The sequence below is a fragment of the Triticum aestivum genome, chromosome 3A, assembly GCF_018294505.1.
Source record: "Triticum aestivum cultivar Chinese Spring chromosome 3A, IWGSC CS RefSeq v2.1, whole genome shotgun sequence".
Taxonomy (NCBI): Eukaryota; Viridiplantae; Streptophyta; class Magnoliopsida; order Poales; family Poaceae; genus Triticum; species Triticum aestivum.
Window position 1 is genome coordinate 661970282 of NC_057800.1, and position 27806 is coordinate 661998087.

General features: G+C 44.3%; 3 protein-coding genes and 1 long non-coding RNA gene across 5 annotated transcripts; 2 read left to right on the plus strand and 2 right to left on the minus strand.

Moving 5' to 3' along the window:
- Positions 1–17300: 17300 nt before the first annotated feature.
- On the plus strand, positions 17301–17918 carry LOC123063041 (male-cone protein 1). Its single transcript, XM_044486757.1, has one exon. The coding sequence runs from the start codon at positions 17401–17403 to the stop codon at positions 17722–17724; it is 324 nt and encodes a 107-aa protein (XP_044342692.1). The 5' UTR covers positions 17301–17400; the 3' UTR covers positions 17725–17918.
- A 4-nt stretch (positions 17919–17922) lies between these two features.
- LOC123063042 (uncharacterized) lies at positions 17923–22139 on the minus strand. Its single transcript, XR_006430026.1, has 4 exons — positions 22034–22139; positions 20300–21078; positions 20073–20202; positions 17923–19527 (listed from the first exon to the last, which is right to left on the minus strand). It is a non-coding gene; the product is annotated as an uncharacterized lncRNA (long non-coding RNA).
- Positions 21353–22705, plus strand: LOC123063040 (EPIDERMAL PATTERNING FACTOR-like protein 9). 2 transcript variants are annotated; one of them, XM_044486756.1, is made up of 3 exons: positions 21353–21710; positions 21851–21918; positions 22255–22705. In XM_044486756.1, the coding sequence occupies exons 1-3, from the start codon at positions 21596–21598 to the stop codon at positions 22435–22437; spliced, it is 366 nt and encodes a 121-aa protein (XP_044342691.1). In that variant the 5' UTR covers positions 21353–21595; the 3' UTR covers positions 22438–22705. The 2 variants fall into 2 exon arrangements, with proteins under 2 accessions (XP_044342691.1, XP_044342690.1); XM_044486755.1 differs by having other exon boundaries at positions 21364–21710; positions 22252–22705.
- A 2028-nt stretch (positions 22706–24733) lies between these two features.
- Positions 24734–27579, minus strand: LOC123063039 (pentatricopeptide repeat-containing protein At3g29230). Its single transcript, XM_044486754.1, has 3 exons — positions 25479–27579; positions 25078–25375; positions 24734–24982 (listed from the first exon to the last, which is right to left on the minus strand). The coding sequence occupies exon 1, from the start codon at positions 27399–27401 to the stop codon at positions 25641–25643; it is 1761 nt and encodes a 586-aa protein (XP_044342689.1). The 5' UTR covers positions 27402–27579; the 3' UTR covers positions 24734–24982; positions 25078–25375; positions 25479–25640.
- Positions 27580–27806: the final 227 nt, after the last annotated feature.

Consider the following 27806-nt stretch of genomic DNA (forward strand, 5'->3'; position numbering starts at 1 on the left):
CTATGTGAAGGAAATATGCCCTAGAGGCAATAATAAAGTTGTTACTTATATTTCCTTATATCATGATAAATGTTTATTATTCATGCTAGAATTGTATTAATCGGAAACTTAGTACATGTGTGAATACATAGACAAACAGAGTGTCCCTAGTATGCCTCTACTTGACTAGCTCGTTAATCAAAGATGGTTAAGTTTCCTAGCCATGGACATGTGTTGTCATTTGATGAACGGGAGAATGATGTGATGGACAAGACCCATCCATTAGCTTAGGACTATGATCGTTTAGTTTATTGCTATTACTTTCTTCATGACTTATACATGTTCCGATGACTATGAGATTATGCAACTCCCGAATACCGGAGGAACACTTTGAGTGCTATCAAGCGTCACAACGTAACTTGGTGATTATAAAGATGCTCTACAGGTGTCTCCGATGGTGTTTGTTGAGTTGGCATAGATCAAGATTAGGATTTGTCACTCCGTGTATCGGAGAGGTATCTCTGGGCCCTCTCGGTAATGCACATCACGGTGAGCCTTGCAAGCAATGTGACCAATGAGTTAGTCACTAGATGATGCATTACTGAACGGGTAAAGAGACTTGCCAGTGACGAGATTGAACTAGGTATGATGATACCGACGATCGAATCTCGGGCAAGTAACATACCGATGACAAAGGGAACAACATATGTTTTTTATGCGGTTTGATCAATAAAGATCTTCGTAGAATATGTGGGAGCCAATATGAGCATCCAGGTTCCGCTATTGCTTCTTGATCGGATCTGAGTCTTGGTCATGTCTACGTAGTTCTCGAACCCGTAGGGTCTGCACGCTTAACGTTCGATGACGATCAATATTATGAGTTTATGTGTTTTGATGTACCGTAGGTAGATCGGAGTCCCGGATGAGATCACGGACATGACGAGGAGTCTTGAAATGGTCGAGACATAATGATTGATATATTGGAAGACTATATTCGGACACCGGAACAGTTCTGAGGTGTATCGGGTATTTTCCAGAGCACCGGGGGGTTACCGGAACCCCCGGGGGGTTATTGGGCCTCATGGGCCTATTGGTGGAAGAGAGGAGGCAAGCCAAGGTAGGGCGTGCGCCCCCCTAGACCAAACCGAATTGGACTAGGGGGGCGGACCACTTTCCTTCTCTCCTCCCTCTCCTTCCCCCTTCTCCTTGTTGGAATAGGAAAGGGGGGCCGAATCCTACTTGGAGTAGGATTGCCCCCCATGGCGCGCCTACTCCCCTTGGCCGGCCTCCTCCTCCCTCCCCCCTTTATATACGTGGGAGGGGGGCACCCCAAAGACACATCAAAGTTTCTCTTAGCCGTGTGCGGTGCCCCCCTCCACAAAAACACACCTCGGTCATATCATTGCAGTGCTTAGGCAAAGCCCTGCGCCAGTAACTTCATCATCACCGTCACCACGCTGTCGTGCTGACGAAACTCTCCTCGGCCTCAGCTGGATCAAGAGTTCGAGGGACGTCAACGAGCTGAACGTGTGCAGATCGCGGAGGTGCCGTGCGTTCGGTACTTGATCGGTTGGATAGCGAAGATGTTCGACTACATCAACCACGTTGCTTAGCGCTTCCGCTTTCGGTCTACGAGGGTACGTAGACACACTCTCCCCTCTCGTTGCTATGCATCTCCTAGATAGATCTTGCGTGATCATAGGAATTTTTTTTGAAATACTGCGTTCCCCAACACTATGGTCATATTTGCGCATTGGATGTAGCTAATATTCGAGTGTGTTTCATGAATGGATCAATGATTGAGCATGACGGGCTAGGGATAACTTTGTTTAGTGTTGATATTTTGAAAGACATGGTCGCTTTTTGATATGTTGAGTATTGAAGTCTTCATGTCAATTATAGACTATTGCTTTGAACCATCTAAAAGTCCATATGTCCATGCTACAAAAGAAAAGAATATGTGATGAACATGTTAGGCAGCATTCCATATCAAAAATTCTGTTTTTATCATTTACCTACTCAAGGACGAGCAAGAATTAATCTTGGGGATGCTCATATGTCTCCAATGTATCTATACTTTTTTATTGTTCCATGTTGTTATATTATCATTCTTGGATGTTTTACATTCATTTTATAGCAATTTTATATTATTTTTTGGAACTAACCTATTGACATAGTGCCTAGTGCCAGTTGTTGTTTTTTGCTTCTTTTTTACTTTACAAAATATCCATATCAAACGGAGTCCAAACACAACGAAACCTTTTGGAGATTTTTTCTGCCCAGAAGACAACTTGGGAGCCAAGGAAGTGCACAAGGGAAAGCCCGTGGGGCCCACCACCCACCTGAGTGTGCCCTGATGGGTGGTGGGGCACACGGACGTCCTTTCCACCGCCTCTCAGCTCTATAAATACCCAAAAAATCCAGAAACCCTAGGGAGTCGACGAAAAACAATTCCAGCCGCCGCAAGTTCCAGAACAACGAGATCCAATCTAAAGCCCTTCTCTGCCACCTCGCCGGACGGGAACACGATCACAGAGGGGTTCATCATCCTCATTGGTGCTCCTCCGATGATGCGTGAGTACTGTACCACAGACCTACAATCCATAGGCAGTAGCCACATGGCTTCTTCTCTCTTTTTGATTCTCAATACAATGTTCTCCTCGATGTTCTTGGAGATCTATTTGATGTAATAACTTTTTATGGTGTGTTTGTTGGGATCCGATGAATTGCGAGTTTATGACCAGTTCTATCTATGAATATTATTTGAGTCTTCTTTGATCTCTTATATGTATGATTATTATAGCCTCGTATTTCTTCTACAAAACGTTGGTTTGGTTTGGCCAACTAGTTTGATTTTTCTTGCAACGGGAAGATGTGCTTTGTGATGGGTTCGATCTTGCGATGCTCAATCTCAGTGACAGAAGGAGACATGTGTAACATCCCAAAATTCTAAATTTTGGAATGTTATAATAAATAGATAGATTTGATTGACTGTTTGATTGATTGACTGAAAGTGAGTGAAATTCGAAACTTTTTGAAAGTTAAACGAGAGGGAATAAAAGGACTTTCCCAAATTTTCATTTTTGCCTTTATGCTCTCCGTGAACTCAAATACTTTTTCATCACGAAACCCTGGAGAGAAGAAGACATGACTTCTTCCATTTATTAAATGACAAGGGGTGTTGAAAATATTTGAATTTCATTTGAGAATATTTCCAATTCTGAAACTTTATGCAACTCAATGATTTTCACGAGAGAAGATAAAATGACTTCTTCAGATTATATGAAATATGAGTTGGGAGTTTCAAAGGATCAAATTCAAAGTCTTTTGAATTTATTTTCAATTTGGAGTTATTTGAGTTTTATTCAAATTATTTTTCTCCAAAAATAAAATACATGGAAAATAGGGTAACATGATTCCCTACAATAGAAAATTGGAGAAAAATTAATTTGAAATCATTTTGGTTTTTTTAAATGATGTTTGTTGGATTTTAATAGACTAGTAGCACTGTTTGAATTATTAGAATTTATGTGTATTTTATTTAATGCAAGAAAAATGTTCACCGTGTAGAAAATCTTTTTCTGAAAATTTTGATATATTATATGCCTATATAATATTTTATTTTAATTTGTTTTATTATTTTATTTGTCTTGAAATGTTTTTTTAGAAAGAAAAAAAATCCCGACTGGGCCAACCCAGCCGAAGCCAGGCCAAGGCCCAGCTCCGCGCCGCCTTCCCCGTCGTCCCCGACCGGGACTCTCCCCGGAGCCCGGCGCCGCCCCGCCTCCATTGCCCCTCGCCCAAGCCGCCCTCGCCTCCCCCTCCTTAAATCCGGAGCCCTGGGCCCCTCTCCTTCTCCTCTCCCCGCATCGCCGTAGATCCGCGCCGCCGCCGCCGCATTGCTTCGCCGCCCGCGCCGCTGCTCGCCTGTGCCACCGCCTGCTAGCGCCGCTGCCCGCGCCGCCCTCTGCCGCATCCGCCGCTCGCCGCCTCCCCTCGCCGCTCGCCTGCGCTGCCGCCCGCTCCTCGCCGGAGCCGCTTCGCGTCGCTGCTGCCACGCTAGAGCTCGCCGTCGCCTCCCCTCGCCTCGCCGGAAACCGCCGCTATCGCCATTGCCGTTGACCCGCCGTGGACCGGTAAAAAAACCGCCCGGTCCGATCTGGTTTTATTTTAAGTTTGGTTTATTTAAGAAAAAACCTAGACTAGATCTGTTTTTTTAGGTTTTATTAAACAGCGAACGTCCACTGTTTAGACCTTATAAGCGAGCGTTCGCCTTTTAGTTTTTTTTCTTTTTCTGTTATTTTCGGCCAGGGACCCGTTTGTGAATAACATATTTGCAGAATAGCCCCTAATCTTCAAAACACCGTAACTTTTTGCTCGTTAGTCCAAATCCAACGAAACCAACGCCCACGTCTTCGTTATGATCCCCTCTATCCAGTAATCCAACTCAAACATGTTTTTGAAAATTTTAAAATTTGAATTATATCAGATTTGAATTCAAACTCTGTTTGATCATAACTTGAGTTTCGTAGCTCCGTTTGAGTTGATTCTTTTTGCAAATCGAAGCTCTTGACCTAAACATTCTAATAAGGACAAATTCACATAATTTTGGTAATATTAGAAAAAAAATTATGTTGCAAGAGTTATTTGTTTGGTTTTGATGTTTTCTGAATCGACTTCTTCGATCTTTCTGATCTTTTGAGTGATTGCTTATGTGTGGTTACTATTGCTTGATTACGATAGATTGACCGGAGTGTGACGAGTAGAGCTATCAAGATTTTTGAGTGCGAATCATCTTCATCAACATTGCAGGCAAGTTCACACTTTGATCATATTCCTTTATCACCCAGTTTTTATGCATTAGTTTCAACCTCAAACATTGCATGAGTAGGATTGATAACATGTGGGTATTGGGAAGTAGTTGATGAGGTAGGAACCTATTACCTGTTTATTTTCAAACCCTTGGGAGTTACTATTACGTTATGCTTACATTGTCGTGCTATGCTCGTAGACGTGGATTGGGTTTTGAGAGTATTCATGACAGATGTGAGATTGTTAATTAATGGTTTATTTAAGGTGGCAACTTAAACACACATCTGGGTGGATTGAGGTACCTGGTTATTCCAGGATTGCCTGTCTAGGCACCTGGGTAGACCAGGATTGCCTGTTTTTTTTATGGACCGCCACCCAGGCTCAAAGGGATCACGAGACTATTCATACTAGAAACTTCCGTGTGCAGCCACAAGCTATTATGGGCTCTAGCATAGTTGACTAAGTTGTGCGAACTCTTACAGTGGTAGACTAGCAGATGTAGGGGATGTAGGTGGTACGGTCTACCCGATCGTAAGGTGCTAGCGCTTCTGAAAGACTATGTCTCGGTCATCCGTCTTCTCAAACACCATGTAGTGCGAGAAACCAAACGGAGGCGATCGAGTCTTGTGGGGAAAAGTGCGCAAACCTCTGCAGAGTGTATAAACTAATCATGATTAGCCGCGTCCCCAATTATGGACATCTTGAGTATCTAGTACTTGGATTATCATGTGAATCTCATCATGTGACTTTAAATAATTTTGTTGGGTATAATGATGTTACTTAATTGGGATTGAGAATGCTGTCAACCATTCTCAATGTTCAACAACCACCATGATAGTTAAATAAAATTTAATCCTTTGCAGTAGGGAAAAATTGGATTTACGCAAAACTATAACCATAGAGCTTTTCCACCAGCCAAATATGCATGTAGTGATAGCCATTATTCATCATTCTCCTATGGTGTGAATTTGCCTGCAACGTCTCATGTTGCAGGATATCTTACGACGAGTAAGTGATATGTTAGGGTTACGATTTCTACACTCAACTTTGCCGTTGGTGTTGATGGGAATCCACAATCTTGTTACTTCCGCTATTTTGGATTGAGGTAATAGTATTTACGTTACTTTTACATGTGATTTACCTCTGTTATAAATCCTCGAGTACTGTGTGTGTCAGCATACCGATCCAGGGATGACACTTAAGCACAGAGACTTGATCCATTCAGGTCGGGTCGCTACAAGATGGTATCAGAGCACATGTTGACTGTAGGACGTGACCCTAGAAACTAGCAAGCCCATAGCAAAGATTTTTCTCTAAAACTTTACTCTTCAAAAGGATCTTTTACCTCTCTTCTATTCTGAGCTTATTCAAAATTCCCTTTAGTGAGACCATACCCCTTTCCCCTTTTGACCACACGAAGATTCGACTGATGAGACCACTCCAAGAAGTACAAGATATCGGACAACTAAGACCACTTCGGAATGAAGAGTAGTTTCCGTGCACCTGAATAATGGAAACTACAACAGTTGAAGACCGAAGACAAGTAGAATTTGAAGGCTCTGAAGAATTTCCAGATTTGTGTGACCTAGGAAGGCAACCCTTATGGAACTTGACAGACTACGGAAGTTGTCAATACCCGAGATCAAGGTGTATCGGAGAAAGACCGGAGCATGAAGCATGAGAACTCAAAGTTTTGTCAAGAAAACCCTAAGGCGGGAGATATCAACTATGGAAGATAGCTCATGGCAATGACAAGGGCAGAAGCACGGTTATCTGTGATGTCATCACCGCTGATGCTATTGTCACCGTGCTGAGTTAAGGATGCATTTCTTCAGAATGGATTGATGGAAGAAGGTTGATGGAGCACCTATTAGTAAGATGAAGTTTTAACCTTAGCCGGTGTATCACCAGGATCTGGAGTATTACATCAAGAAGTTAAGATGGAGCCACAAGAAGCCGTATTTGAAAGGAAGCATTTCGTGAAGAACTCAGGACCCAAAAGTTGAAAGTAGCCAAGCTAGAGTAGCAAAACCTCGAGATACCGAAGATTCGTCAGGAACGGAAGGACCGTAGTGCCAATGGTTCATGTCAAGGATGTTGAAACCCGGAAGTTTTGAACGCAACTCCAGAATATTAAAGGACGTCACGAGAGACTTCGCGTCAACAGAGTTGATCTGGCAAAAGAACTTGAGAAAGACAAGCATGATCGTAAGAAGCCATTGGAGGCATGAACAAGGCTTGAAGAGTTTGGAGACGTTGAAGATTTATTAACCTTTAGAAGACCAAACCCCTGTTATATACCTACATTAGATGCGACGTTTGTGAGCTTTCATTTGTTTGATGTTTTTCCCGACAGCCACAAATAAAATCTGTCTTTTCAAAACTTTTGTTTGTATTGTGTGTATCCCTCTCTATCTCTCTTATCTCACCCCATAACCCATGGACCCAATAGATGATGAATGGAGATGAGCTCGTATTTGCTAAACCGATGAGTCAATTGGAGACGGACCTATGGATTCAGAACATGGAAGATCACATGGAGAATAACCCTATAGCCGGAAAGGATATGCCCCAGCATGCTCTTCAATGCTTTGAAAGAGGTGCTGCTACTTGGTGGAGGATGTACCAAACCATCAATGGATGGCAAGGAGTAACCACTTGGAAAGAATTTAAGTTGACTTTGCCAAAGTCTCGGTTTGTGTCCCAGAAGTTGAAACCTTATGGAAAGGATATGAAGAAACCTTGTGCATGCAAGCTTTGTGGAGAAATAGGACACACCCATAAAGAACACAAGGATGAATGCCCTAATTGTGAAGGAAGTCACCCAGTTGAAGAATGCCCAGTTAGGCAGATTAGTTGTTTCTTGTGTGAAGGGACTACCCACTATCCTGCTAAGTATCACATTTACCCCATGGTACAACGAACCATCCAGCAGAAGAAAGAAGTAAAGAAAGGAGCCCTTATGGGATTTTTAGAAGAAACTGTGATGAAGGAAGAGGTGGAGGACACACCTAAAGAAGATCCGAGTAAACCCTGCACTAAGTCTTGCTATTCATGTGGAGAAGAAGGACACATCTCCCAAAATTGTTTGAATGGGGATCTAGTAGAATTCCCGACAGAGGAAGTAGAGTATGACCCACAGGAAATAGAAGCCCTAATTGGAATGGAAAGGTCCAGGAAGAGAAGCAAACTGGATTCCAGGAGGGACCTGAGTCATATCACCTGTTATAGGTGCAAGGAGTCAGGGCACTACCTCAACAGTTGCCCAAAAAGGAAACCTCGATACTTGTCAGAAGTAATATGTTTTAGTTGTAATGGAGCAGGGCACTTTGCCAGAGAATGCCCCAAGGAGAAGGAAACTTGTGCTACATAGTTGAGTTTGCAACAAAAAAATGGAGTAGTAGAAGTGAGAACATTTTCTTTTCTATTGAGGTGTTGAGTTGAGACATGTAATGGAAAAGCGAGAGATTGTAATCACTTGAGAATGAATAAAATTAGCATCGTTGGTACTGATATGGATTTTATGAGTTGTTACTCTATGAAGAAGAATTTTGGCCATTCTGAGGATATAAGAAATATGTTCTATGGAAGATTTGTGCATTTTAAGGGTGGTAGTACCCTGTAAGAACCATTGACCCCTGGAAAAGATAAGGATACTCCACTGAGTGGATTTCGGACAAAATGAATACGAGTTTTGTCTCGATATGTGTGATGCCCCAAGAGTATGTGGGATGAAGTTGGAGACCGTCAGTTGTTTGGACCAAAGGTGATCAAGGAGTCCAAAGAGAATGTTAAGTTGATAGACTGAAGGTAGCTCAGTCCAGGCAGAAGAGTTATGCAGATTCAAAAAGAAAAATGCAAGGAGGTAGCTTATGAAATTGGAGATAGAGCATGTCTTCGCATGTCCCATATGCGAGGAGTTAAACGGATTGGAGTTAAGGGACAGTTAGCCCCGAGATTTGTAGGACCATACCGAGTTTTGGAGCGTATGGGAGAAGTGGCCTACAAGTTGGAGTTACCCGAAGGACTGTCAGAAGTTCATGATGTGTTTCATGTTTCCCAGTTGAAGAAGTGCCATGCAGAGATGGCCAATATTACCCTGTAAGGACGCTTGACCCTGGAAAGGATAATGATGTTCCACGAAGTGGAATATGGACTCCATAAGTATAAGTTTATATCTCGGTATGTGGGATAACCCACGAGGATGAAGAGATAAATTACTATTGGATATAAAGGAGGTATGATGTCGGAAGTATGGATCAATGGAAAACTCCATGATGAGTCTGAATAATCATGTCCTAGTTTGGTGCCAATATAAGGAAGGAAGACAATACAATTGGATGGATTTAAGAATACTAGGAAGTTGGAAGTTGGAATAATGATCAGTTGCCCGATGATAAAGTTCAAGGGCTACAAGTGATGAGATGGGCCATAACCCACAGGTCCCAGGACCTGCCAAGAAGCAAGCACACTCTTGCTGAAGGAAAACCCCCGGAAGAAGTTACGATTTTATCGATAGAAGATTTTATAGGAGCAACGCAAAACTTGAGAGTTGTGAAGGAACGATAGATGTTTGCTAGGCTTGCAGAATCAATGGATTATTCCAAACTTCGTTCGTCGACGAGAGAAATTCTGCAATGCTTGTGAGGATGACTGAGTGTTAGTATGCGAGATTCGCTAAACTGTATACATGGTAATGATTTGGGTGCGGGATGGATTGATCACCATACCGACTTACTCTCATTATTCGCCTTGCTATATGGGATGGTAAATCTGAGTGACTTACCTATAGTAGAGTGCCGACGATCAAAACCTTGTTTAAGCCTTAGAATGGTATAGGTATTTTTCCTTTGTACAAGGCAACTTTGTCACCCGTAGGTTATACAGTGAGGATCAACCCAGACCCATTTCCTACAAGAGAAACCATAAATTGTTAACCACCATGAGATATCAATAGTTATTTAGAATTGGCGCCAGACCCGTCAGCTAAGGAGACCAAATCTCGGAATAACCTTACCAAGAGGAAAGGACAAAAGAATTGAGGAAAAAGGTTATGCCATTACCGGAAGAGCTCAGAGGAGGAATTTTCTCGAGGATCTGAGAAGACCGACACTGTCAAGAATAAGGATGGAGTATATGAGTTTTGATGGAACAGTAACCATGCTTCTAAGGGTGGTAGCACCCCAGACCCCTGTGATGATCGAGGGATTTTGAGGAGACCCCCAAACCCTAACCTTTTCTTGCTAGCCTCTCCGAATCTCGAGGACGAGATTCATTTTAAGGGTGGTAGGTTTGTAACATCCCAAAATTCTAAATTTTGGAATGTTATAATAAATAGATAGATTTGATTGACTGTTTGATTGATTGACTGAAAGTGAGTGAAATTCGAAACTTTTTGAAAGTTAAACGAGAGGGAATAAAAGGACTTTCCTAAATTTTCATTTTTGCCTTTATGCTCTCCGTGAATTCAAATACGTTTTCATCACGAAACCCTGGAGAGAAGATGACATGACTTCTTCCATTTATTAAATGACAAGGGGTGTTGAAAATATTTGAATTTCATTTGAGAATATTTCCAATTCTGAAACTTTATGCAACTAAATGATTTTCACGAGAGAAGATAAAATGACTTCTTCAGATTATATGAAATATGAGTTGGGAGTTTCAAAGGATCAAATTCAAAGTCTTTTGAATTTATTTTCAATTTGGAGTTATTTGAGTTTTATTCAAATTATTTTTCTCCTAAAATAAAATACATGGAAAATAGGGTAACATGATTCCCTACAATAGAAAATTGGAGAAAAATTAATTTGAAATCATTTTGGTTTTTTTAAATGATTTTTGTTGGATTTTAATAGACTAGTAGCACTGTTTGAATTATTAGAATTTATGTGTATTTTATTTAATGCAAGAAAAATGTTCACCGTGTAGAAAATCTTTTTCTGAAAATTTTGATATATTATATGCCTATATAATATTTTCTTTTAATTTGTTTTATTATTTTATTTGTCTGGAAATGTTTTTTTAAACAAAAAAAGAATCCTGACTGGGCCGACCCAGCCGAAGCCAGGCCAAGGCCCAGCTCCGCGCCGCCTTCCCCGTCGTCCCCGACCAGGACTCTCCTTGGAGTCCGGCGGCGCCCCGCCTCCATTGCCCCTCGCCCAAGCCGCCCTCGCCTCCCCCCTCCTTAAATCCGGAGCCTCGGGCCCCTCTCCCTCTCCTCTTCCCGCATCGCCGCAGATCCGCGCCGCCGCCGCATCCCTTCACCGCCCACGCCGCTGCTCGCCTGCGCTGCCGCCTGCTAGCGCCGCTGCCTGCGTCGCCCTCTGCCGCATCCGCCGCTCGCCGCCCCCCCTCGCCGCTCGCCTGCGCCGCCGCCCGCTCCTCGCCGGAGCCGCTTCGCGCCGCTACTGCCGCGCTAGAGCTCGCCGTCGCCTCGCCTCGCCTCGCCGGAAACCGCCGCCGTCGCCGTTGCCGTTGACCCGCTGTGGACCGGTAAAAAAACCGCCCGGTCCGATCCGGTTTTATTTTAAGTTCGGTTTATTTTTTATTAAAATACCCTAGACTAGATCTGTTTTTTTAGGTTTTATTAAACAGCGAACGTCCACTGTTTAGACCTTATAAGCGAGTGTTCGCCTTTTAGTTTTTTTTCTTTTTCTGTTATTTTCGGCCAGGGACCCGTTTGTGAATAACATATTTGCAGAATAGCCCATAATCTTCAAAACACCGTAACTTTTTGCTCGTTAGTCCAAATCCAACGAAACCAACACCCACGTCTTCATTATGATCCCCTCTATCCAGTAATCCAACTCAAACATGTTTTTGAAAAGTTTAAAATTTGAATTAGATCAGATTTGAATTCAAACTCCGTTTGATCATAACTTGAGTTTCGTAGCTCCGTTTGAGTTGATTCTTTTTGCAAATCGAAGCTCTTGACCTAAACATTCTAATAAGGACAAATTCACATAATTTTGGTACTATTAGAAATTGTTTTATGCTGCAAGAGTTATTTGTTTGGTTTTGATGTTTTCCGAATCGACTTCTTCGATCTTTCTGATCTTTTGAGTGATTGCTTATGTGTGGTTACTATTGCTTGATTACGATAGATTGACCGGAGTGTGACGAGTAGAGCTATCAAGATTTTTGAGTGCGAATCATTTTCATCAACATTGCAGGAAAGTTCACACTTTGATCATATTCCTTTATCACCCAGTTTTTATGCATTAGTTTCAACCTCAAACATTGCATGAGTAGGATTGGTAACATGTGGGTATTGGGAAGTAGTTGATGAGGTAGGAACCTATTACCTGTTTATTTTCAAACCCTTGGGAGTTACTATTACGTTATGCTTACATTGTTGTGCTATGCTCGTAGACGTGGATTGAGTTTTGAGAGTATTCATGACAGATGTGAGATTGTTAATTAATAGTTTATTTAAGGTGGCAACTTAAACACACATCTGGGTGGATTGAGGTACCTGGTTATTCCAGGATTGCCTGTCTAGGCACCTGGGTAGACCAGGATTGCCTTTTTTATGGACCGCCACCCAGGCTCAAAGGAATCATGAGACTATTCACACTAGAAACTTCCGTGTGCAGCCACAAGCTATTATGGGCTCTAGCATAGTTGACTAAGTTGTGCGAACTCTTACAGTGGTAGACTAGCAGATGTAGGGGATGTAGGTGGTACGGTCTACCCGATCGTAAGGTGCTAGCGCTTCTGAAAGACTATGTCTCGGTCATCCGTCTTCTCAAACAACATGTAGTGCGAGAAACCAAATGGAGGCGGTCGAGTCTTGTGGGGAAAAGTGCGCAAACCTCTGCAGAGTGTATAAACTAATCATGATTAGTCATGTCCCCGGTTATGGACATCTTGAGTATCTAGTACTTGGATTATCATGTGAATCTCATCATGTGACTTTAAATAATTTTGTTGGGTATAATGATGTTACTTAATTGGGATTGAGAATGCTGTCAACCATTCTCAATGTTCAACAACCACCATGATAGTTAAATAAAATTTAATCCTTTGCAGTAGGGAAAAATTGGCTTTACGCAAAACTATAACCATAGAACTTTTCCACCAGCCAAATATGCATGTAGTGATAGCCATTATTCATCATTCTCCTATGGTGTGAATTTGCCTGCAACGTCTCATGTTGCAGGATATCTTACGACGAGTAAGTGATACGTTAGGGTTACGATTTATACACTCAACTTTGCCGTTGGTGTTGATGGGAATCCACAATCTTTTTACTTCCGCTATTTTGGATTGAGGTAATAGTATTTATGTTACTTTTACATGTGATTTACCTCTATTATAAATCCTCGAGTACTGTGTGTGTCAGCATACCGATCCAGGGATGACACTTAAGCACAGAGACTTGATCCATTCGGGTCGGGTCGCTACAACATGACACACATGTATCGTTGCTATTAAGGGTAAAAAGATGGGGTCTATTCCTACATGAATAGATCTTGTCTACATCATGTCATCATTCTTATTGCATTACTCTGTTTCTCCATGAACTTAATACACTAGATGCATGTTGGATAGTGGTCGATGTGTGGAGTAATACTAGTAGATGCAGGCAGAAGTCGGTCTACTAATTTTGGACATGATGCCTATATACATGATCATTGCCTTGGATATCGTCATAATTATTTGCTCTTCTATCAATTGCCCAACAATAATTTGTTTATCCACCGTATTCTATTTGTAGGATCAAAAGTATGTCTAGAGGGGGGTGATTAGACTACTTGACCAAATAAAAATCTAGCCTTTTCCCAATTTTAAGTCTTGGCAGATTTTAGCGACTTAGCACAAGTCAAGCAATCAATCTGCACATGCAAGTCTAAGAGTATAGCAGCGGAATGTAAAACATTTGCATATGAAGGTAAAGGGAGGAGTTTGGAGGGAGCAAACGCAATGTAGACACAAAGATTTTTGGCGTGGTTCCGATAGGTGGTCTATCGTACATCCATGTTGATGGAGACTTCAACCCATGAAGGGTAACGGTTGCGCGAGTCCACGAAGGGTCCACGAAGAAGCAACCTTGTCTATCCCACCATGGCCATCACCCACGAAGGACTTGCCTCACTAGGGTGATCTTCACGAAGTAGGCGATCTCCTTGCCTGTACAAACTCCTTGGTTCAACTCCACAATCTTGTCAGAGGCTCCCAAGTGACACCTAACCAATCTAGGAGACACCACTCTCCAAAAGTTAATAGATGGTGTGTTGATGATGAACTCCTTGCTCTTGTGCTTCAAATGATAGTATCCCCACACTCAACTCTCTCTCACGGATTTGGATTTGGTGGAAAGATGATTTGAGTGGAAAGCAACTTGGGGAAGGCCAGAGATCAAGATTCATATGGTTAGAATGGAATATCTTGGTCTCAACACATGAGTAGGTGGTTCTCTCTCAGAAAATGAATGCTGAAAGTGTAGGCACGTTCTGATAGCTCTCCTTCATAATGAAGGAAGGGTGGAGGGGTATATATAACCTTCACACAAAATCTAACCGTTACACACAATTTACCAAACTCGGTGGGGCCGAATCAGAAAACTCAGTCAGACCGATTCAGTTCAAAATGTGAATGTTAGGCTTTTCGGTGGGACCGACATGTCAACTCGGTGGGACCGATTCCATTAGGGTTAGGGCATAACGTAATCTCGGTGAGACCGATTACACAAACTCGGTAGGACCAACTTTGGTAATAAGCTAACCAGAGAGTTGGTCAGGCAAACTAGGTGGGACCGAATCGCTCATTTCGGTGAGACCGAAACGTTACGAAAGGGAAACAGAGAGTTTGCATTGCGAACGCGGTGGGACCGATCGCTCATCTCGGTTGGACCGAAACGTTACGGAGGGAAATAGAGAGTTTGCAATCTCATCTCGGTGAGACCGAGATCCCTATCAGTGAGACCGAAATGACTAGGGTTTCTGGCAGTGGCTATGTCAAGTGAACTCGGTGGCGCCGGATAGAACATTTCGGTGGGGCCAAGTTTGACTTTTGATTTGAGACATATGTGGATATGAGAAAGTGGTTGAGGGTTTTGGAGCATATCACTGAGTATTTTGAGCAAGTAAGTCATTAAGCAACACATCATCCCCTTTTAATAGTATTAGCTTTTCCTATGGACTCGATGTGATCTTGGATCACTAAAATGAAAATGTAGAGTCTTGAGATTATGTAGAGTCTTGAGATTGAGCCAATGTGTGTTCTTAGCATTTTGAGGGGTCCACATTCCTAATCCATGCCATGCGAATCATTGAACTTTCTAAAATGATCATCTTGAAATAGTATTAGTTCAATGAGCTATATGTTGTTAGTAATTACCAAAACCACCTAGGGATAGTTGCACTTTCACTATTTTCTCGAGAGAAGCCACTAGTGAAATCTACGGCCCCGGGTCCATTTTCTATCATACTGTTTTCAGATCTATTATTCCGAAAACCCAAAAATACCTTGCTGCACTTTTTGTGTGTGTTTTCGCTAGATCTATTTATCCAATCTCATATAATTTAATCTATCTCAATGCCGATGAGGGATTGACAACCCCTCTTACATGTTGGGTTACAAGTATTTGTTCTTTGTGTGCAGGTATCGTTTACATAGTGTTGCTTGGTTCTCCTACTGGATTGATAACCTTGCTTTCATAACTGAGGAGAAATACTTACCGTTGTTGTGTTGCATCCTCCTCTCCTCTTCGGGGAAATACCCACGTAGATACAAGCAATCACCATAATCTTTCAGTCCTGTCTGAAATGTGACTCCGATCGGCGCCACGAGAGGCCCAACGATGGGCGCCAACTGTCGTGGTATTTGCATGGCAGATGCCATGGGATGGACTAATCCCGCATTAGGACACCGTCAGCGCTCATGGTCCCTAACCACACGAGATAAGTCATCCCATGCCATCTGCCGTGCAAATACCACGATAGTGCTGATTGTACTCCTCGCCCGTGACGACGTACACCAGGGCCTACACCACCGTGCGGATTGCTATTGCGGCGGCTGGTCCTCCTCGTCGCTGGAGGAGATGACGATCTAATCCCGCATTAGGACACCGTCAGCGCTCATGGTCCCTAACCACGCGAGATAAGCCATCCCTTGCCATCTGCCGTGCAAATACCACGATAGTGCTGCTCGTACTCCTCGTCCGTGACGACGTACACCAGGACCTACACCGCCATGCGGATTGCTATTGTGGCGGCTGGTCCTCCTCGTCGCTGGAGGAGATGACGATCTCCGCCTTCGTCGAGGAGTCGCCCACCGATGAGGACGACGGCCCCGGAGTTCGAAGGCGGCGTTGCCACGATCCTCCGGTGTTGATCCCGGAACCACCGCTTGCCGACGCCGAGGCCCATGACTTGCCCATCACCGGAGTTGTGGAGGAAGAGGGGCTAGGAAGGGAGTAGAAGGAGGAGGAAGAGCAGAGAGATTGCAATGTGGACGGTGCCGGAGCACGACTTAAATATCCGCGACTAGGCCATGCGAAGGGCCGATCAGCCACTTTAATGTGGCGAGTTGGTTCCTCGGCAAGTTGCGTCCGTATTGAAGCTGCGGCTCCTGAGAAGTCACGTAGTACTATGTTACCATATACTCCAAACACCTTTCTCCTCATTAACTAGCTGCCACATAAGTAATCTTGTCTTGGGATGTGTTATGTTCCTAGCTAAGTTACTCCCACTATGACTAGCCTCACATACAGTCGCACGCCCAACACCGGCTGCAACGCATAGGAGATATTATTTGTGTAATTCTTGAATTAGTAAACTAATAGCTAGTTTATAAACTGTTATTTGATTTCATTTAAAAATACAAATTTGAGCTTATGTGGATAATGAGATTGGGAGATAATTGCTATCTTGTTACACAGACGAAACTTTTGATTCAAATTTGATATTTTTCAAACTTGCACCTGTCCTTTTTCCTAAAGAAACACCGATGGTTCTTCTCTTTTGCTCTCTTTCCTCGTTTGTTCCTCGGTTTGCTCCGGTACTGGTCAAACGTCTATGGCATTACCTCACCTTCATGAATCTCTCCCATCGTCACTTTGGTTCTTCCCGGGACAAAAGACCTCCACCACGTCAGTCAACCTAACTTTTGTAGAAATATTGTTCAACACGGCTCTTGCTTGGAGACATGACGAGAACCTCAAAATAGTATTCCTCCAAAAGTTGGTTGATTAGGTAGCGGTCTCAGTCTTCTTCAAGTGTCACTAGCTAGTGGAGCACTTGTCCAACCAGGAGTGGCTGCTGTCTGCCGCCTCTTTCTCCTCTACTAATTCTTACACCGCTTTCACAGTCAATGGTCTCATGCCAGTCCCCTGTTCAGACAATCATATGCACACTACTACTCCTACTTCTCAAACACGAAAAAACAAAGAATTACTCGTCTCTCCATTGGTACCATCTTCTAGGAAATTACATGAGCGACGCGGCCAAACGCACCTCGTCGCGGGCCACGCTACCCCCACGCTATATAAGCCCTAGCCATCGCCCAAACGTGACACACACCCAGACAATCAACGGCCCCCCACGCACGCACACATCAAGCGCAGCTGATCCCCCAGTTGATCGATCCGTCAGCTAGCTAGCCATGGCCATGGCCGGGAGGAAGGTGACGACGAGCAGCGCCAGCGTCGCCGCAGCGCTGGTGGCGCTGCTGGTCGTGGCGGCGGCGTCGGGCGCGGCCGGGATTCATGTGTGCAACGTGGACACGGGGAGCATGCTGAACAACTGCAGGTCCTACTGCTCGGTGGGCAGCAACGAGGCCAGCCCCAGCGGCGCGTGCTGCGGCGCGGTGCGCGGCGCCAACTTCAAGTGCCTCTGCAAGTACAAGGGCTTCCTGCCCAAGGACATCGACGCCAACCGCGCCATGCAGATCCCCGCCAAGTGCGGCTACGGGCCGGCCTCCTGCTAGTCACCCACTACCAACAGCTTGCTACCAACTTTCACTCGTTCGTAGGAGTGTACGTACGTAGGTTGATCTGATGTGCGTGCATGCTTTGTGTTGGCCATGCATGCTACTACCTTTGTATCCTCTTCCGCTTTTCCTAAGTCATGTTGCTGTGTGTCCACAACTATGTGGCAGAAATAAAACTTATTTCCCGCGTCTTTCTCTATATGTTAGATTTTTTTGGTCATCTATTAATAATGCCAATAAGTTCTATGAAACTTTAAAAAATATTCCAAAAAACCATTTCTAAACATTTGGGTCAACACTACAAACGATCATAGGTCAGAGGTGCCTGCAAGAGTCTTCGCAAAATGTAAACAAAATTTAGAAAGTTATATATAGCGATATCACTAGTTAAGGAATGCCCCTTGTGAAGAGTGAAATCCACAAAACCATCACAATTGTGACATCAATAACAAAAAACCACCACTTTACGTTTTATTAGCAAGATGCACCAAATGCAATGTTATCTTTGACAAAAGAACACTAAATGCCCCTTGACCCAGGTATTGATGTGGCAAATGACAGACGTTGCAAAGAGCAGGCATGGGGTGATGATCGTTAACTAGCAAGGCGTTAAGATGACCAACCGACTGTCTACTACAACAAGTTTTGCCCAACTCCGGTGATGAATGGGCGATGACGGCGGCGCGCCTTCGGCTCGCTTCAATGCTTGTAGTCGTCGCTAGGTGGTCTATGAATCTGGATGCAATTTTTATTATTTCTGGTGTTCGTTATACTGTCATGATTGAAGACGAATAGATCGGATGTTTTTCGTAAAAAAAAGATGACCAAAGAGCCCACTCATCAATATGTTCCCATGCTCACCGTCACCGAGTATGAACTGGGGTGGAGAGCCAAACCACCCGGCTGCAGATGAGATGTAGTGGTGAGAGAGGTGGAGATGTGAAGTATCGTTTAACTAGTGATTTCGCCGCCGCAAGAGGTGCCCACTTGTCGCAACCTAAGAGTTTTCTTTTTTCGTAGACTCGTTTATTCAAAATATTTTATCTCTTAAACCGTGTGTCAAATTTCAAACCATTTTTATCTTTGAATTCCTCACGTCAAGATCTTCGAAACTAGAACCCATGTTGATAGATTTCCATGAACTTTTTTCACAAAAAAACCAGATGAAGAAAACCGAGTAGAAAGCACTTTTTTGACTTTCTTTTTCCTTTTTCGAAGAGGCACAACTGTGGCTCTTGCAAAGCAATTTTGTGTCTCTAGGTTGTTTTTTTCTGGCTCACTGGTGCAGAACAACAGCTACCATTTTCTTATAGTTAAAAACATGATTTAAAAAATGATCATCAATTTTTAAAAATCATGATTTTAAAAAAATGTGGGTTTGAAACAAATTCCACAAATTTGAAAAAAAAACTTTGCAAAATTTAAAAACGATCAATAAATGTTCATGAATTTGAAAAAAAACTCACAAATCTAAAAAATCATGAAGTTTGGAAGTTTTCACAAAAAATAGAACTTTATTCATCAATTGGAAAAGGTAAGAAAGTAAAGAAAATGGCAATAAAACACAAAAAATGGAGAAAATCAGAATGGAAGCATACCAAAACCGTGACTGTGTGAGAAGCTTTCATAGGCTGGCCCATCTAAAACCTATAGCCGGGGCAATGGGCGCCTTCGACCAAATAGAAATTTCCCTTGTCCATCTTCCTTCTCATCGGCTCTCAGTTGCTGGCCAGTTGCTTAATTTAGCCCAAGTCACTGCAATTGGCCTTTCTTCAAATCCCTCCACATATTATCTACAAGCTAAAAAAATGGCACACCTTCTAAGAGTGAAATCTTGCAATTTGAGATGATTGGGACTTCAAAATAATGAAAACTTTAGGAAACTAGGAACTAGCAAAAGTTCTTCAAGTTGTGTATGTGCGTTGGGGTGCAGATCTTTGTTGTAACAACACTGCAGTTACAGTCAAAGTTGTGTGGAGCCGACCCCACGTGTCATCTGCAGCACTGCACTGATAACTGCAGAGGATCCCAACCCGCGCATCTGATGCTGTATCAATCAAGAAGATCACAAACCTTTGCAGCCCCATGATAAAGCTTGCCACTGGTTCAGATCCAATAGTATAATTTCTGCCCCATGTCAGAGTGATTATACCTAGATCGACTCAGAAATAACTACAGTTGAATAATAGAAAAGTCGTATCAATGTATAGGACATACTATTAGCAAATTGTGTTTGTGCCTATTTGTGGGGCAGTTGAGTTGTAGGTGCCTAAAAAGTGTAACACTCTACCGAGTACACATGGGTTTGAATTCTGGTATCCCGACACCTTGGTGGATGGATGTACCTTGTGATGGCAAAATATGGATTTTGTGAATGTCGTCTAGTCGGGAGTGCAGTACGCCATATCCTTGTGATCCGTGGGGCTGAAAACAACAAGTCCCCCTCAGCACGACAGGGTGGAATGCAGACCCCCCCTGCAAATATGCTTAGCCAGTGTAAATTAGTCCAGTAAGTTCTTGGAAGCAAAGAACAATTTACACGCTGGATTCTTAGTGGCCAAAATGTCCTTACTTGGACAAACAGTACCCACTTGGCTATTTTTCAGACTGGACCAAAATCTTGACCCAGTTGGCGTCTCGTGACCGCCAGCATTGGCCTCTCCCGGTGGTGGTAGCCGCTCTGGTACTGAAAGCAACCACCGCTGAGCACTGCCCATGTCCACGGCCAGTCAGTGCATCTTCCTCAAGGAAGAAGCACACAAGCAATATGACCAGCGCGCCGCAGATCCCGAGCTTCCGAGAATTGCTCTCTGCGGCTGCAAGAGGCCGCCAGACTGCGCGTGGTACGGCTCTGGATGCTTGTCCCAGAATCCAGTGGCAAGCCCACGCCGCCGTGCTGAAGGAGAGCGAGAGAAGAAAACAAGAGCTAGGCTGGGAGAAACGCAGAAATCCAAGCACCTCCGCCACGCTGCTCTCTCCGAAATGCAGAATCCAAGCATCTTCACCCGAGCTGCTTTTCCAGTTCCCACACCCTCCTCTCGGTCCTCTGGCATACAGACATACACCTCTGCATGTTCAGAGATGATACGCCATAAATCTGTGCTTCCCCTTGGCTTTCACCGTCATCACTACCCCAGGCATCCTAGGTAGTTAGTTCCTTGAAGCATGTCCTTTAACTGAACATAAGTTTCCTCTTCTCCCTCAGGGTTTTCCTTGAAGCATGTTCTTTCGCTGATTATTAGGTTTACTACTATTCCCACATAGATTTTGCGCACTGTGTCCGCCGTTTCGATGTTGCATATGATTGGCGCAAATAATTGGCCCATCTTCCCTTCCCTCCATGGCCTGCCTCTGTAGAACAGAAGGAACAAAAAGAGGTGAGCAGAACGACTAATGAAGCACATTATTTGACTACTTAAGTTCAAAACTGGGATAAATAAAGAAAATAAGATGCGTGCAGAGAAGGCACATGTGTGGCAAGAAGGGACAAAGGTGATGCGGTGCAAAAACAATGCAAGGACGGTCCCCCGTTGCTAAGTTTCAGAGGCCTCTGTTATCCCGTGTGTGCGTGCATATGAGGGAGAGCGGAGCCACCTGTTGGTGGTCACCTCAGTCCCCACCCCGCCCCGCCCCTCTCTACACCATTGTCTGCATGGTATGGCACAAGGATACGCACACATAATTACATATGCTAGGCAACAGCGGAGCCACAAGGCAACGCACGCATACGCACAAGAGCTCTTGCACCCGTCTGCCATCTATATAGCCTCTAGCACTTGCGACCTTAAGCAGTTTCTGTAATTACAAGCACACCTCCATTCCATCCTCCCGTTCCCTATCCATCTCTCCATTTTGGAGAAGGCGGGTTATGGCCGGTGGTAGCCCCACAACTACCTCGAGCTCCCTGCTCCTCTTCTTCCTCCTCTCTTGCTTGCTCATCGGCCAGGCTCTCTGCAACCAAGGCCACCATGGTAGCATCTCAGGTTTCACTTCTTCACTGCAAATACTTTGTGTTCTTCGTTTGTTCTTGCATTAGAATGGCTTGTTTTCTTTTTCTTTCTTTAGTGTGCATATGTTCACCATGTATTCACTAGTTTCACTTCAATCTACTGTACGGGTGCAGACTATGGAGAACAATATGCTCACCAGGGATTACCTGAAGAACATATGGACTTGCAAGAGAACATCAAGGTACATATGCCATCTAGTTAGTACTAAGCGCCGTTCTTATAGGTACTATAGCACATGATAAATTATGCTTGAATAAAGATTCTGTAAACTTCAACTTGCTTGAAATACTATATACCTGCCCATGGAGTTTTTGGTAAGCGGACTGATAGGAAGAGGATACAGTAGCCAACTTGCCTCCTTACTCCTACAGTTAGTACGAGAAGTTCTTAGAACAAGAGCAAAAAGAGCATGGGTGCAGCCGTGCAGGATATGCAAGTTAATTTGGAAAATGGGGCCCATGACATAGCCATCTGAAAGCAACAATAACTAACATGATGTTCACATGCTTCACAGCAGGGTCTAAACAAGGAGAAGCCGCCCAAGTATGCAAGGAGAATGCTGATTGGTTCAATTGCTCCCATATGCACGTACAACGAATGCAGGGGTTGTCGATCCAAGTGTACCGCTGAGCAAGTCCCGGTGGATGCAAATGACCCCATGAATAGTGCCTATCATTACAAGTGTGTCTGCCACAGGTGATCATTGATGGTTAGTAGGAGCTTCTATGATATGATATGTCTAGTAGAGAGTAGTGGTTTTCCTTCAGTCTCCTCTTCTTTTCCTTCTATTCTCTTTCTCTGTTAAAAAGGCTTCTTCTTTTTTCCTTTTTCTTTTTTACTAGAGGTTAACTAGTAGCAGACTGGAGGGGCATTTTGTACTGTAAGATGTCTAGTTCAGCTTGTGAACTAGTAATTTTGAGAGTGAATGGTCTGAAATTTTGATATCGGAAGACCAGCTTGGCTGTGCAGATAACCAGTTTCTTTGTTAATACTCCCTCCGTCCCAAAATAAGTGTCGCTGGTTTAGTACAAAGTTAGCACAGCTTTGTACTAAATCAGCGACACTTATTTTGAGACGGAGGGAGTATATTGCAACTAGAAATCAAATCTATAAGCAGACCTCGATGTGGTCTTCTGCTTGAATAGGCTTAGAACTTCAGACTGGATCTTCTACACGGTCTCCAACTGTGCAGTGTATAAATGCTGTAAACGTTCGTATGTTCCACCAGAAGTTGACAGTATCTTCTCTACCCTGGGCATCTTCAGCTCTCGTGGGTTTTGTGCCATCCCTCTTTCCATGTAACAAAACAACCACCTGTACTGTACAAGGGAGCAGTAGATTCATATTGACAAATGAGAAAAGAAAGAAGATGATGACTTCTGTGCAGACTGCATTTCTTCAGCAGAGCAGGCTTCATGTGTTGAATTTAACCAACCAGGTCTAGTTTCATGTATGTACCACATTTTACGCAAAAGCTGTAGCATAGGTAATAAACAACCCAGTACCAAACAGAGCATTTATTTTGCAAGCAGAGAGGCTGCAGGGTGCCTTGTATGCATTCAACAAAAGAACAGTTGAAGATTTGTCTCAATAGTGAATATTTATTACCAATAGCTCTTTTACTGGAGAGGGGTCAGGATGCCTCTATACTACGGGACACTCCGGGGTAACTCATGTATATTTAAATAACACTGACAGGTGCTAGTTCAGGCACTACTGTCCGTTGACAAGTATTGCTCTCTTTAAACATTCTTTTCTGCTCAAATAGATTACTACGGTTCTACACAAATCACTAACAGGTTTGTACCTGGTTGTTTCCTCTTAATAAATTGCCACACGGTCTAGTCCCTGTTGGTCTCGTTTTTATGTCTTTACTTTAGTATAAGTCCATTTGACCAGTAGACTAGAGCTCACAAAAATCTATAGTGTTTCACCCAATAGAAAGAGGTTAAGACATGAATTTTAGAAAGTTAACATACAGCAGAACTATTGGAAGTCTTCAGAATTGACAGGTATTGTGCTTAAAGCCTTAATTCTGCCTGTTTGAAAAACAATTCCTTATGCACCAAAGGAATTCAGTGAGAATAATGCCTAATGACAGAGGCGGCTAATGTAAATGCTGGCCCACACATTACATCGGCAATTACGTTTGAACTTAATAATTTCCAAACCAAGAAAAAGCAGCATGTAGGAAAGTGCTCAAAGCAAGTAATCGCACTTTGCTGACCATGGACCGATTACACGTGAAGAACTGAGGGTAGCAGCTTTACCATTTGCTCCTACTGTAGCTTCAAATGGCTTCAGGACCAGCATGTAGATCTCCTAAAAAGACAATGAGAAAAAAGAAGATCAATCCAGTTGTATCCTGAGAGTGACATTACAGAAGAGGGTTTGTATGGTGAGAGGAATAAAAAGCTGCCGCGCAGTGGCCCTAGTGCTACTCTCTAGCGCTAGAAGCAGGTCAGCATTTTTCTTAAGAAAACAAGAAGAGGTCTCCTATGAAGTGGTCCTGCAAAAATATTCACATGGAAGTAAGCAGTAGGATCCATCTCGAGCTGTTTTGTTTTGTATAACACGAGATGCATGCTTTCGACCCAACATAGATGACACATGGGTTGCAGCTCCTTCGAATCAAGGCCTGAAGGCTGCAGCTCTTTCCTGTCTCTATAGTACTCATCATAGTTACAGGTATTATATATTTATATTCTAATTTATGCTAAAGCATGCTTCTAGATCGGCAGCATTCAAAAAAAAAATGGCCAGCCAATTTTGACATCACTAAGGTTATGAAATTTGCCTATGGCCATCCAAGAGAATCTCTGGTCAGGAAACTGGATATTCAGAACAGCTTTGTAATGTGGAAAACAATGAATTCGACATGAAGCCAAAGAATTCATAAAGAGAACACGGTTGTTCTTTGCACTTCTATGCTTAGATGGTCATTCCTACTATATTTCACACGATTAATTTCCATCTATTTTCATTCAAACATAAAATAATAATGTAGAGAGTAGACAGAAATAGCTGGCGACATTGACAATTGGACTTGCTGCATACTATCTCGATGACGCCAGCCTTCAACCTGAGTTTCACTTTTCTTCATTCTGAGGATGTTAAAGACCAACTCAACAGAGGTTCAAAGTCTTTTTATTAAGATCAAACTTGTGGTCAAGCCTGAAATCGTTATTAAAACTCCATGATCATCAACTGGTAGCCCCGAACTGTTTCTTACCCATTAAAACTGGCTGAAAGAAGGGGTAAAAACATCAAGCTCAAATAGAGCTTGTCCATTCAACAAATATGTTTTATATAGTGAACTATGAAGGTTGAAATTAATTACCTCCGTGCAAGTAAGTCAAGGAAAGCAAAATGGACCACCACCCCATGGATCTCAAGATCTCTGCGTTTCGGAACCTTTTAGTCAGTCTGCAACTAAGTCCAGTAAAATGAATACAAAGAAAGGCATGGACCAGTGTGCAAGTAACTAAGCACCCATTTGGCTGCTATATCATCAATAGAACTTGGGAGGTAGCTCTTCCAATAGCGTAATTAACTACCAGGTGCAATTTTCGATCATGTTAATATCTCCAAAGTCCTCTGGGAAATAAGCCACAGCTCCAACCAAACACTTTGTTTTCCTGAAACCAATGAAGTGTGGAAATGTTCAGAAGGACTAACATGGATTTGGACACTAAAAAGGGCAATAGTGGCAATTATGTTTTGTTTTATCTGGAAACTCACATTTGCAGATATTTGTCATGACAAGCAGCTTCAGAAAGAAGCCCTGGGACAATGAGTTTTCAAGAGCTTCATCCAGCATGTAGCATTTCATGCCGAGAATGTTCAATCAACTAACAGGCATCACACCAAGGGATTCAACACAATTTCGGTGCAACAGAGCAATCAAGCAGATGCTACCATGTTAGATAAATTCCACAGCATCATGTAAATTTCATCCTTATCAGGATGTGAACTGCCGCCATTCACAAACTCGTGTATTTGCCCATCTGCCTCAATCACACTCCTTCCAATGTCCTTCTTCATCCCTTCAGCACTCATCAGTCTCCTAATCCTCGAGACACCATCCCACATTCCTTCATCCGCATAGATATTGGACAGAAGAACATAGACTCCAGAGTCGTCAGCTCCAAGACTTGCTAGGCGTTCAACCGACAGCTCAGCCAATTCGACGCACCTATGACTTCGGCAGGCAGCAAGCAGAGATCCCCATAATTCTGGAGTTGGTTCCATGGGCATTGTCTCTATGGCATGCCTAGCCTGATCCAAATGTCCAGCACGGCCAAGGAGATCAACCAATGCACCATAATGTTCAACCTTGGGATCTATCCCAAAATCCTTCTTCATTCTATGAAATATCTGTAAACCCTCTGAGATCAACCCAGCATGTGTGCATGCAGTCAGCACGGCAAGCACACTAAGATCATCCATTGGTGCTCCTTCAGACTCCATTTGGCAGAAAAGCTTGACAGCATCAAGTCCGCAGCTATGAGTTCCAAGTCCAACAATCATCACATTCCAAGTAACCACGGTCTTGTCAGGCGTGCTTTCAAAGATCAACATGGCGAGATCCAAGCGCCCACATTTCATGTACATATCTATCAGAGCTGTCTTCACCACAATATCGAATAAAATCTTCTTCTTCTCCAAGTAAGAGTGCAGCCACCTGCCTTGCTCCAGAGCTCCCAGCTGTGCGCAGGCTGTGACAGCCCCAACTGCAGCAACCCTATCAGGTCTGATACCGCACCTCAGCATCCTTCGAAAAAGTTCCAAAGCCTCTGAAGGCTCCCCACACCTGACATACCCGTCAACAACAATACTCCACGAGATCACATTCCTCTCAGGCATCTCATCGAATAGCATCCTCGCCTCATCCATCCTCCCCTGCCTAGCATAGCCATCGATCATCGAGTTCCAGCACACCAGATCCCTCTCAGGCATTTGATCAAACAACTCACGCGCACGGTCCACACCTCCAGACCGCTTCCCGTAGGCATCAATCATGGCGGCCCAGGAGAAGGCGTCCCGATGCGGCATTTCGTCGAACAGCTCCTGCGCCAGCTCCACCTCGCCGCATCCGACGTACCCCGCCACCATGGAGTTCCACGAAACGAGGTCCCGCGCGCCGTCGTCGAACACCCTCCGCCCGGAGCGGCAGTCCCCGGTCCTGCAGTAGAAGCTGACGAGCGCGTTCCGCGTGAACAGGTCGCGATCCAGACCCCTCCTCACGGCCTCGGCGTGCACCAGAAGCCCGACCCTGCAGCCGGGCGCGCAGCCGCACGCCTTGAGCACGGCGGGGAAGGTGTAGGCGTCGGGGTCCACCGCGCCACGGCGCATGCGCGCGAAGTAGGCGAGGGCCCTGCGGGGGCTCGCGGGGGCGTGGAGGCGGATGAGGGTGTTCCAGGGGAAGGCGTGGCCGGAGGCGGCCCCCGGGAGGCGGGCGAAGACGGCGTCGGCGTGGGCCGCCGCGGAGGCCGACGCGAGCGCGAGGAGGAGGAGGTTGGAGAGGCGGAGCGGGGAGGCGGCGAGGTGGCCGGAGGTGAGGAGCAGGGCGTGGCACTGCAGCGCGTGCGGGGCGGAGCCGCAGGCGCGGAGGCGGGAGAGGAGGATCGAGAGCGCGAGCGGGGGCGGCCGAGAACAAGACATGGCGGTCGAGTTTGAAATTCTGAAACGACCGACTGTTCCTGAGATCGAGTCGGAAACCAATCCATGCCACACTAGAGTTCGTTTTTTTTTTCTTCTCGTTGTTTGTCACCTCTTCGTCTTGCCCTTGTCTTGTCTTGTCATCTTTGAGGCAGCGGCCAAGACGGCGTACGGGTCGTCGTTTCGGGGTCGAAGTCGGGCGAATGGGGTTGGGCGGCACTGGCTTTGACGGTGGGCGTCACTTGCTCAGCCATTATCCATTCAGACGTCCCGATGTCGTATCGCAATATCTTTACATTCTTGCGGCAGAGGTCAACGGACGATACAGGAGGCAAGACAACATGGACTGTTGGTTCACGTCGGAGTCAAAGGCCAAGCGAACAACCAGAACAGAAGGTTGGATCTGGC